The sequence below is a fragment of the Papio anubis genome, chromosome 15 (assembly GCF_008728515.1).
Source record: "Papio anubis isolate 15944 chromosome 15, Panubis1.0, whole genome shotgun sequence".
Lineage (NCBI taxonomy): Eukaryota > Metazoa > Chordata > Mammalia > Primates > Cercopithecidae > Papio > Papio anubis.
Window position 1 is genome coordinate 25,245,626 of NC_044990.1, and position 10,960 is coordinate 25,256,585.

The 10,960-nt window shown below is 41.6% G+C and overlaps 1 protein-coding gene across 2 annotated transcripts in view; it reads right to left on the reverse strand.

Annotated features, from left to right (window-relative positions):
* Nucleotides 1-10,400, reverse strand: part of HTR2A (5-hydroxytryptamine receptor 2A) — a 64,936-nt gene extending 54,536 nt beyond the window's left edge. Inside the window, exons 1-3 of one of the 2 annotated variants that reach the window (XM_021929609.2) lie at nt 9,682-10,400; nt 8,503-9,245; nt 5,409-5,609 (exon numbers count right to left, since the gene is read on the reverse strand). In XM_021929609.2, the coding sequence (XP_021785301.2) occupies nt 5,409-5,609; nt 8,503-8,914 (613 nt within the window). In that variant the 5' untranslated portion in view covers nt 8,915-9,245; nt 9,682-10,400. Of the gene's footprint in view, nt 1-5,408; nt 5,610-8,502; nt 9,526-9,681 lie in introns of both variants that reach the window. The other variant, XM_031655843.1, reaches the window with a different exon arrangement.
* Nucleotides 10,401-10,960: the final 560 nt, after the last annotated feature.

Here is a 10,960-nt window from a genome sequence, read left to right on the forward strand (position 1 = left end):
TGTTGCTATTTGTATCTTAAGGTTATTAATCCTTGGTCTGCCGATCATATACATTGAAATACTTTGCTTACACTGATTTTTGCCACATCAAACTTATATAACTGTTTATATATTTTTCTTTATGGCTTCTGCATTTTTTGACTTGCTTTTAAAAGATCTGCTCTGCCACTAGGTTATTTAGAAATTATTGGAAAACCTGTGACTTGGGACTCAGGGTAATGAGGAAATAACTTAATGAGATTATTTACTTTAGATATATTAATAGAAATAACGTGATGATTTGCAATGGGACTATAATCATGAGAGCAATGGAAGAGGCCCATAACAATTCAAACTAACTGGGATGGAGAAGGAAATGGAGACATTGTACAAGTCAGTGAATGAAATAGTTCATTTAAAAAATGAGCTATTAAAATATGAATATAAGATGGAAGGGCTAAAACTGGTGTTGATTGTCACAAATGTGGGCAGGTCAAATTTCAGTATTAAAAAGGCAAAGACTCACAGATTTTGTTAAAAATAAATCTGTCCCTATGTTACTTGTGAAAATGCACATAAAGCAAAACTACAAAAAACATATTAAAAATGAAAAGATGAGAAAATAGCTTGAGGAGAGTCAAACAAAAAAGGTGGAGTAATATTAGTACCATATAAAGCACAATTCAAGGTCCCAAACCTGTCCTTGGGATCAGGGAGATAAAAAGCAGTTGGTGAGAGGGTACCAAGGTAGCCAGGATGTTAAGAAGTTAAGATTGTGGAGTGAAGGGAAGAGCAAGAAAGCAAGATAACACTATGAGCTACCTTTCTACTCAGGCACTTGCCAGTTTGTTAATCGAACAGATTGAGAGACCAAATAGCTAAAGAGAGTTAGCCGTAGTCTTACGATGTTGAGGATATAAAACTTGAAGTTCAGGGCTCCTCAAAATGGAGAACACGTCAGGCTTTCATCTGGGATCATGAAAAAATACATCCTAGGTGTAAAGGCAAACTGGAAATAGACTGGTTTTTATAAGAACCTTGCCTTAAATAAACTCAATCCCTTATTGGATTAAGGGGACCTGTGCTTACTTTAACTGCTGCTAATGCTAAAAGACTCCACTCTGAGAAAGACAGTATCAACAAAGCATCCAAACATTTTATTCCAGTGTCCAGTATTCAATTAAAAAGAATTACCAGGCATACACAGTACTCAATTTTAAAAAATTACCAGACATACCAACAGACAGAATGAAGAAAAAAAACCCCACAACTCAGAAAAGAGAAGTCCCTAGGTCATCCCACAACCCAGAAAATAGATATCCAGATATTTGTGATTAATATTTAAGAAAATAGATGAAAACATGAAGAATTATTCTAAAAACCTGGAATCTATAAAGGATTAAATGAAAAAATCTAGAACTAAAAGTGTAGGAATTAAAATTAAGAAAACAAGAGATGGGTCTTAAGCAGATTAGAAGTAGCTGATGAGAGGACTAGAAATAGAAGAAGAAAAGTCAGTAAAACTATCTACAGAAATAAGAGAAGAAAAATGTAGAAAATGTGGAAGTGTTTAACACTGCATGTTTTTACTAATATGTGGGAGCTGAATGATGAGAACACATGGACACATGGTGGGGATCAACACACACTGGGGCCAGTTGGGGTGGCGGGGAGGTGGGAAAGTTAGCATCAGGAAGAATAGCTAATGGAGGCTGGGCTTAACACCTGGGTAATGGGATGATCTGTGCAGCAAACCACCATGGCACATGTTTACCTATGTAACAAAATCCTGCACATGTACCCCTGAACTTAAAAGTTGGAGAAAAAAGAAAAAAAAAGTAGAAGTGTTTGAGTTATAAAGAACTTGGGTAAAAGGTTTAGCACACATGAAATTGGAGTCCCAGACATGAGGAAGAGAGAGAATGCAGCAGAAGCAATATTTGAAAAGATGATGGCCAAATGTTTTCTCAAAGTGGCCAAAGTCACAAGTTTAAGAATCAATATATACACCATGCAGGATAAAAACAGAAACTAATTCACAATTAAGTACATCATGGTAAAGCTGCTAAAATAGAGACTGAATATTCTGAAGCAGCAGGGTGTGGCACAAGGCAATGCTTCTGAAGGAATAACAATAAGACTGACAGCTGGGTTCTTATAAACAAAAAATATAAGCCTGAAATGTTGGATTTGCCACCTATGAAGTGCTGAAAAAAAGATGACTGTCAACCTAGAATTCTATACTGAGCGAAAATGTGTTTGAAATGAAAGCAAAATAAAGGTGCCTAGGATAAGAAAAACAGAAAAAACTACATGATATTCTAGAGGAAATTCTTCAGGAATGAGGAACCCAGGCAAAATCACGAAAGTGAAGAAAACAATAAACAGCAACAGGGGTTAATATGTGAGAAACACTGAATAGAATGGCTATAATGATGTCTTACGGGTTTAAAAAAAAGACATTTAGTAAACAGGGAAAAACCTAAAAGACAACAGGGATAGATGGAGTTAAAAGGTTCTAAAGTTTTCACACTAACCAAGAAGTGTTACAAGTAATAATTTGTTTTAGACTCGAAGGTCAATAAGGAATGTTGTAATCATTAACGTAATTTAAAACAATGGATGAAAGCTCATAAAGGGGAATGATGGATTGACAATTCTTGATTAGTCCAAAAGAAGGTAAGAATGTAAAGAAACTAGAATATAGAACAAAAAAGAAAATAGAAAGCAAATTGTAAGATAACAGATTTAAACCCAAATATGAGTTAACATTATATGTAAAAGGACTAAATACTCCAACTAAAAGACAAAGATTGGGTTAAAAACAAAACTTTATATGCTGTTTATAGGCTAACACTTTAAAGTCACAAAAAGTTTGAAAGTAATAGGATGAAATAAGATATATCCAAAAATGATAATCAAAAGAAAATTAACTATACTAAGATCAAATAGATAATAAGTCAAGAAGCATCACTAGATATAAAGTGGGACATTTAATGATAAAAGAATCAATTGTCTTCTCCTACCTTACTGTGAGAGATCTTTGAATGCATATCTTCTTCATCTTGGTCTATGCGTTGCCAAGCACATAATAGATGTACATTACAAGACTGGCCAAATGTGGGCTCAGTAATCCCAGTACTTTGGGAGGCCAAGGTGGGTGGATCACCTGAGGTCAGGAGTTTGAGACTAGCCTGACCAACATGGAGAAACTTTATCTCTACTAAAAATGCAAAATTAGCTGAGTGTGGTGGCACATGCCTGTAATCCCAGCTACTCAGGAGGCTGAGGCAGGAGAATCGCTTGAACCTCAGAGGCGGAGGTTGTGGTGAGCCGAGATAGTGCCATTGCACTCCAGCCTGGGCAACAAGAGTGAAACTCCGTCTCAAAAAGACTGGACAAATGAATGGATGAATGATCCTTGCCCAGCATCACCACAGCCATTCCAGCCTGCCTGCCTCCTGTGGTGATAGTCTGCCTCTGGCTCTTTCTGGCTATCTTTTGGGCGGTGGAAAGAGCATGGGCTTTGGACTCCGATTGACCCATATTGACTCCTGATTATAAGCAATATCATCCTGTGCAACTGAGTTCTCTGCAGCTGATTTTCTTTAAGGGGTTTTGTATACTACTGGGTCTGTACTCAGTGCTCAGAAACTGTTACCTTACTATTGTTATCATGAAGCTTGAATGAGATGGGGGAGTCAGTGTGGCTGAGAAAAAGATGGTTGACCTTCTCAGCATTTGTCTCACCAGTGGCACAGTATATTAGGGTAAGACTATGGGCAGTGTATCAGGGTAAAAATAAATAGCTTCATTTGCTCCCTTTGCATTATATTCTTGATTCTCCTACTTATCACATTGACCACCCTGAAAACCTGTCTCAGTGGTCTTCAACTCTGACTGCTCCTTAGAATCACCTGGCCTCACCCTAGGCCATTAAATCAGAATGGTCCCCAGGAGTATTTTATGTGTAACTGGGAATGAGTGGTTACTGGCCCTTCACTTTCTTGCTCCTAGTAGAATGAGTCCAACTTGCACAGTCCCAGAAACTACAAGCATTTTCTAGGAGCAAAAACTGTTTCCTAAGGACGGTGCAGAAAGAACAGGGCTTGGTGCTGGAAGTTTAGGGTCCTAGTCTTGCTGCAAGTGGGAGATATGACCCAATAAACCACAATACCTCTGTACTCTGGTTCCCTCATTTATCAAATAAGCACCATAGAATCTTCTGTCTCAAACTGTAATGGGAAATTTAAAACAGAATGTAGGTAAGACTTTTTAAACATTTGAAAGCGACACAAGTGTGATTTGTTAGTGTTTCCATCAGATGTTCCCATCAGAATTCAACAGAATCCTCATTGTGCTGCTTACTGGCTGTGGGGCTTTGGACGGCTCATTTTGCTTTTTGAATCCCAGTTTTTCCTCTTCTATAAGATGGAGCTACCTGCTCTTCAAATTGCATAATAGTTCCCATTGCTAGCAGCAAAGTAAACAATGGGAACTAAAAAACACAAGATATTGTATCATTGTGTTGGCTCTTATTATTGGTACTATTATCCAATGCTGTGGATAAGCTCACTCAAGCCCTTGATTTCAAGCGGTGGAATCTCAGTCTCTCATATTAGCAGATGCTGGCACCAGCGTGGCCATAAGCAGGTGCAACACTCCTGCCTGACAGGCTTTTGGATTTTAAAATGAATGTCAGAGAATCGTTGGTTACCAACCAAGCCGCCGAGGTTGACAGATACAATGCACTTCACTGCCTGAGACCTGCCCCCTTAGCTTCCCTTCCCTTGGCTTTTCTCACTGTTAGGTGTGTGACAGAAGATCAATACTGGCAACAGATGAATGTATGTGATCAACTTAACAGAAGCGGGTTGAAATCCTTTGGTGTGTGGTATCATAAAAGGAGGAAGGTCATTAAGGACACCGGGGCAGACTGAGAAGCAGCCTTGCCCCAAAGCAAATCCTGGCACTTTCCTCTGGCCCACCTTTCCCCTCCAAGCTTCAGCACATGGTACCTTTCTCTAGAGCCCAGAGGCTTTATGTTCTCGAACACAGTGGTCTGCATCTTTATGTTGACCGTAAGTCCAGTGATTATACAAGTTGAGGTCTTTGGGAAACCCAATAATTAGAGTCGTGGATTTGAAAGTAAGAAATAGGGAAAACAGTTATTTCTGATTTTTGTTTTGGCTCTACTGTTTATAGGCTTGCCTGTGCAAAGCAATACAAATTGATGTTGTCAGCCAGTGACATAAACAGATTTTTCTTTCCTGAAGCGAATCTGATAATTACGATGTTGTAACGTATCTTGTACCACCCAAAACAGTAGATTGAGGATGTCAGGTTTCAGTACAACAAAATGGAACAAGTCTTTTCAGAAAGCACGAACTGTCATTTCAAATGAGACTCTGAAATATGTTCCCACTTACCTACTGATATGGTCCAAACAGCAATGATTTTCAGAAATGCCTTAGTTCTGGAGTTGAAGCGGCTGTGGTGGATGGGATTCTGGATGGCGACGTAGCGGTCCAGCGAGATGGCGCAGAGGTGCATGATGGAGGCCGTGGAGAAGAGCACGTCTAGGTAAATCCAGACCGCGCAAAGCTTGCTGGGCAGAGGCCACCGGTACCCTACGAGGCAGAAGATTGGTGTCAGTGAGCAACCTTGTGCCTCCTGGAGCATGCGGATCCCTACCCTATGACAATTTCCAGCTCTGGGACAGGCACAGGTGATGGCAAAGGACAACACAATATATTTTTAGTATTTGAAAAAAAGCCCACTGGCAACTGTACTTAAATATGATAAGCTAGCACTGGCTGATGAATACAGGGTTTGAACATTTCTAGCGTCTGGAGTTATGTGAGTGTGGCATGGAAACTCAGATTGTCTCTATTTGGGGGTTCTCTTTCTTCCCCCTTACACCTGGCAAAACTTTTCTTAATGGCTTATGTCAAAAGTTGTGTTTTGGCTCCTCTTCTGGAGCACCTCTCACCCTGTACTGTCAGGATTTAGTCACAGATTCTCTGGATTGTATTTCCCTGAGGTTAATCTCACCTCTTAGTCATTATTATAACCATCCAGTCCCATACAGTGATGGCAATAAATTGCATTGGTGCAAATGACTAAATGATTAAAAATTCAGATTGTGAATATGTCTATTTGTAAAAATGAAAAATAATGATCTAATAATGCTTTGGGTGCCAAACTCAAATTTAGGGTATCTGTAGGGAGAGGTGAAGACAAGGGTGAAGAAAAATAAAGGAAGGTGTCCTTGCTCTGAGCTTTGTTTTAGGGAAGCATTTCTCAAACTTTAGTGAGCATCAGACTCTGCCACGCCTCTTACTGCTGGACCTCCCTCCAGAGGTTCTGATGCAGTTAGTCTGGAGCAGGCTGTAGAATTTGCATTTGAATTAGCAAGCTCCAGGGTGTTGCGGATGCTGCTGGTCCGGGGACCACGCTATGTGAACAGCTGCTTTAGGGTGGTGGCTCTCAATCCTGGCTGCACATCAGAATCAGCTGGAGAGCTTTAGAGAAGGTCCTGATGCCTGTGCCAAATCCAGCCCAATTAAATCATCTTTGGAGGGGGGGCTGAGGTGGACATCAAATGTCAAAGCGTTTGCAAAGCCTTTTCCAAGCTCCCCAGACAATTCCAATGTAAGAGACACTGCAGGTCACCTGCTGTATGAGGAAGGTTAGAGTGTGCCTTATGGACATAAACAAAGTGTCCTGGTTTTGTGTTTTGGAGGTAGATCAAGCAGTTATATAAACTTTAATTAGTTTTGATCGCTGCATAAGCAGCGGAGTTAGATCTGCCTGCATGTGAGAAGGAAAATTTGAAAGTCTACTTTTCTTATTACAGACCCACAAAGCTGAACAAACTCCAACGCAAACGTACACTCTCTACCAAAATGCCACAGGAGATACTTAGACCAGTTAGGAGCGTAGGTACAAGCCTAATTTACATCCATTCACTTAGATTATTTGCAAAGAGCTTGAGTTGAAATGAAAGCCTTTTCCTTTGCAGCGCCTGATGGGGGAAACCACACTCTCTGTTCGAAACAGATGGCCCTCGGAGGGGTTTTCTCCGCAAGCAGGCAGCCCAGGCCTCAGTCCGTGTTTCCGATGCGGGATAAGGAGGGGGCATTTCCTTGTAGGAGAAGCCTCATGCCCCACGCCCCGTGGACTGGGCGAGGCGGGAGGAGCAGCTCAGGGAGGGGCGGGGCTCCGGAGGGAACAGGCTGCGCTCAGAGCGGCGGCCGCCAGGGGGCGCCCTTGCTCCCCAAGCGGGTGACGCCTGGGGTCACCCCACCCTCCAGCCGCTGTTTTGGTTCCTGCTCTGTCACTCCTCCTACCCCCACTGGAGTTTGCCCCCTAGGGGAGGGGGTTTGGGAAGGGGAGAATCTTCCCCAGGATGCCGGGGAAAGGACAGGCAAATTTAATGAAATCATTCTGGTGTGGCATTTAAATGGTCAAGCGAAGGCTGGACTTGCAATGAGAATTACCAGCTTTGTGCAAACTGGCGCCTGCTCGCCCTTGCCTACCGCCTTCCTTCTTCACACTCTCCAGGGCTGGGTTGATTTTTTTTTTAAATCTTAGCCCCTAAGACTTGGCCAGAAAATTTCCCCTTAAAGATAGCTATCATAACCTGTCTCTAAGCTCTGGGGTGACTGCTGCTCGTGCCTGTGTCAGCAGTCACAATAGTCTCTCTCTCCTTTAAGGAGGTATCTGGCTGTATTACTCATAATTTGGAAAGAATATCACATTCTGGTCCCTTGCTGAGAGGTTTGACTGTTTCAAACTCTATTGAGAAGAAAGCAAGATTAATCCCTTCCCATTTGTTTCCCACCCTCCTCCAAACCAGACGGGAGGAGTGTATGCATATGCATTTTTAAAGAGTTGAGGATATAATTCAAAGGCACATTTCCAAATTAGCTTCTCTGGGCAGGGAACAATTAAAACTGGAGTAATTCATTTATTCTAATGGAGACTCTGCATATTTTAACATAAAACCTACTGCACCACTAATGTCCTCCCTGCAAATGTTCAAGGTAATTGGGAAGGCTTTATCACTCCATTAGAAGTGCCGAAAACTGTGTGACAAAGATGAAACTGTTCTGTCCTGAAGGCTGGAATATTGGTTGGGAATATAAAGGAGCAAAAATCAAGTAGATTCAGAATGACGGGTAAGTTACTGGTTTATGACTGCATCGGGGTAATTAATAAAAATGTCTACATTAAATGTACAGGTTTTAAAGCACAGAACTTTCCAATGATCATTTTTACACAGGATGTACATGTTTTAAAGCACGAAACTCTCCAATGATCACAGGTCATAGACTGTCTGATTTTTATGTGAAATCCCATTTTAAGAGTAAAATATAAGTAACATAGTAGACCCTAGTCTATAAATAAAGCCTTCTATTTATCATTTGTTTGCCTCCTGAGCCCCATCTCATCTGCTGATGGCATGCACATGCTCTTTATTACCAGTGCGAGTACAGCTGGGAAACTAATGCCACTCACCATACAGGATGGTTAACATGGACACGGGCATGACAAGGAAACCCAGCAGCATATCAGCTATGGCAAGTGACATCAGGAAATAGTTGGTGGCATTCTGCAGCTTTTTCTCTAGGGACACTGCCATGATGACAAGTATGTTTCCAGCAATGGTTAGAATAATCACTACAGCTGTCAATAAAGCAGACCAGTTTTTTTCCTGGAGATGAAGTAAGGAGAGACACGATGGTGAGAGGCACCCTTCACAGGAAAGGTTGGTTCGATTTTCAGAGTCGACTGTCCAGTTAAATGCATCAGAAGTGTTAGCTTCTCCGGAGTTAAAGTCATTACTGTAGAGCCTGGTGTCTTCATTTAATTGCATTAAGGAGTTCGTAGTTGAGCTCAAAGAAGTATTTTCTTCACAAAGAATATCCATGTCTAAGCCAGAACTTGTAGCAGACGAGGTGTGGAAGGACTAACACATTATAGCCTCTGCTCACCATTCACCTTGATGTCCCCATGCTCTGTAACACTGAGACTGGTGTACATGCTGGTCTCCCGGGGCTGGATTTTTGTCTTCCATTATTACAATTATTACAATGATAAAGAACCGAACTGTGGTGGCTCTAAGTTTTCTTCATTCACAATTTTAGGAGAGTCCACGGTTTGATTTTATTATTTTCTCGGCAAAGCGAGGACAAAAAAGCAGAATGAACTTTCAGCATAGAGGTTGCAGGTTTTTTTGAGCATTTGGGGAGATAAATGTCCTGGACAAAGAAGAAAAGTTTTATAACTACTGGGACTCTTGTTTATGTCTCATTTTGTTGGTTATGCCGATAGTACTAGTTTAGCCACAGTATTATTAAAATAGCATGCAATCAGAAACAGTGGGGATGTACACAGTCTACATTAAGAAAGTCAATTAAAAATACATCCAGTGTTAATCCCATAGTAATTGGATGTACTTTGGGTTACAGTTCTCAGCCATTCTTAGGCTGAATTGCCACAGCTGCCGTCAGGAATTTCAGCTCCCACAATGTTGCTTAGCTAATAAAAGGAACACAAAAAAAGTCTTAAGTAAAGATTAGCAGACAACTTTGCTCACTAGAAATTCTCACTGAAATGATTACATGTTGGCCAAGCATGATTTCAAACCGGAAAGAAAATTACATAGCAATAAAATATAGCGGCACGAGAACTTACATTTGTCTTCAGGGTCCACACATGAGATGCAGCGAGTCACAGAATAACAAGTGTATCTCTCACAGTAATTAAACTGGTGTAGAATCCCCTCTTCTTGATCTTCCACCAGCATAATATGATAGTAATTTGGTTTCTGTTTTGCTGACTTCAAAAACTGCATGCAAGAGCCGAGCCAGCTCCCGCACTGCTAGGATCCTGTTGGCTTCCTCTGGCACGGCTCGGCTGGGTTCCTCCCTCCCTGTGCGGCTCGCCTCAGCAGGCACACATTTAGAAATCATTCACGAGCCCCTCAAAGTCACACAAAAGAACTGCACGGGAAAGTAGGAAGAGCTGTCTGCACCAAGGGACTCCTGGTTTCCACGGGAATGGAGTAGCTCTCTGGCTGCCTCGTTCACTTCGTCAGACCTCCCTCTATGTGTATGTCATAAGCTGCAAGGTAGCAACAGCCAGGAGGGCGGACCAAATAGGCTTTTTCTTCTCCCTCTTTTTGCTACATATTAATATTGGGAAGTTTTCCTTTGCTTTTGAGAGAGAGAAACTGGAGAAATGGCCTTTCGTGCAGATTCCCATTAAGGTGGGTAAGTGGCACTGTGGTAATTTTTTAGGCTGAAGGGTGAAGAGAGAACATAAATAAGGCTGAAAAACAGTACGTCCTGGGAGTGCTGTGAGCGTCCCGCACTTCCATCCAAAGCCAACAGTGTTTGTGTCCAGAGTGGAATTACTGACGTTGGCCACATGGGCTCAGGGTGGCCAGGCACATCTATGGTGATAACTCTGATTCACTGTTAGCACTATATTTAATAGATATGCCATTGAACTGGCTTATTTTCTTCAGCAGAAGTATGCCACCCAGATGTTATTCAAAACCTCACATGTGGTAGGAAATAAGTTGGTTTTGCAATACCAACTTTTTCCCCCACCGGTAATGACAACTTGCCTTACTTGTAAAGAAAGCCCTTTCCCAAGTAGGTTTCTCAAGGAAGCAGTTCGATCTCTCTATTTTTGCAGGCATGAAAATATTTTCCTCAATAGTTGGGTTTTTCTAGAGTTTCATCACCTTCTGTTCTTCACGTTCTCCCTAGACAAATTCAGTTACTCTCATGGCTTCAATATGTTTGTGGCCAAGTCTGTACCTTCATAGCTGATTATTTCCCTCAGTTCCAGACTTAAATCTCCAGCTGCCCATTGGCTCCTTCCATGGTAGCCTATGAGACCTCAACCTCAGCATCTTCCCTCACTGTCCATCCCCCTGCCCTGCTCTCAGTGCTTGTTCCTACCC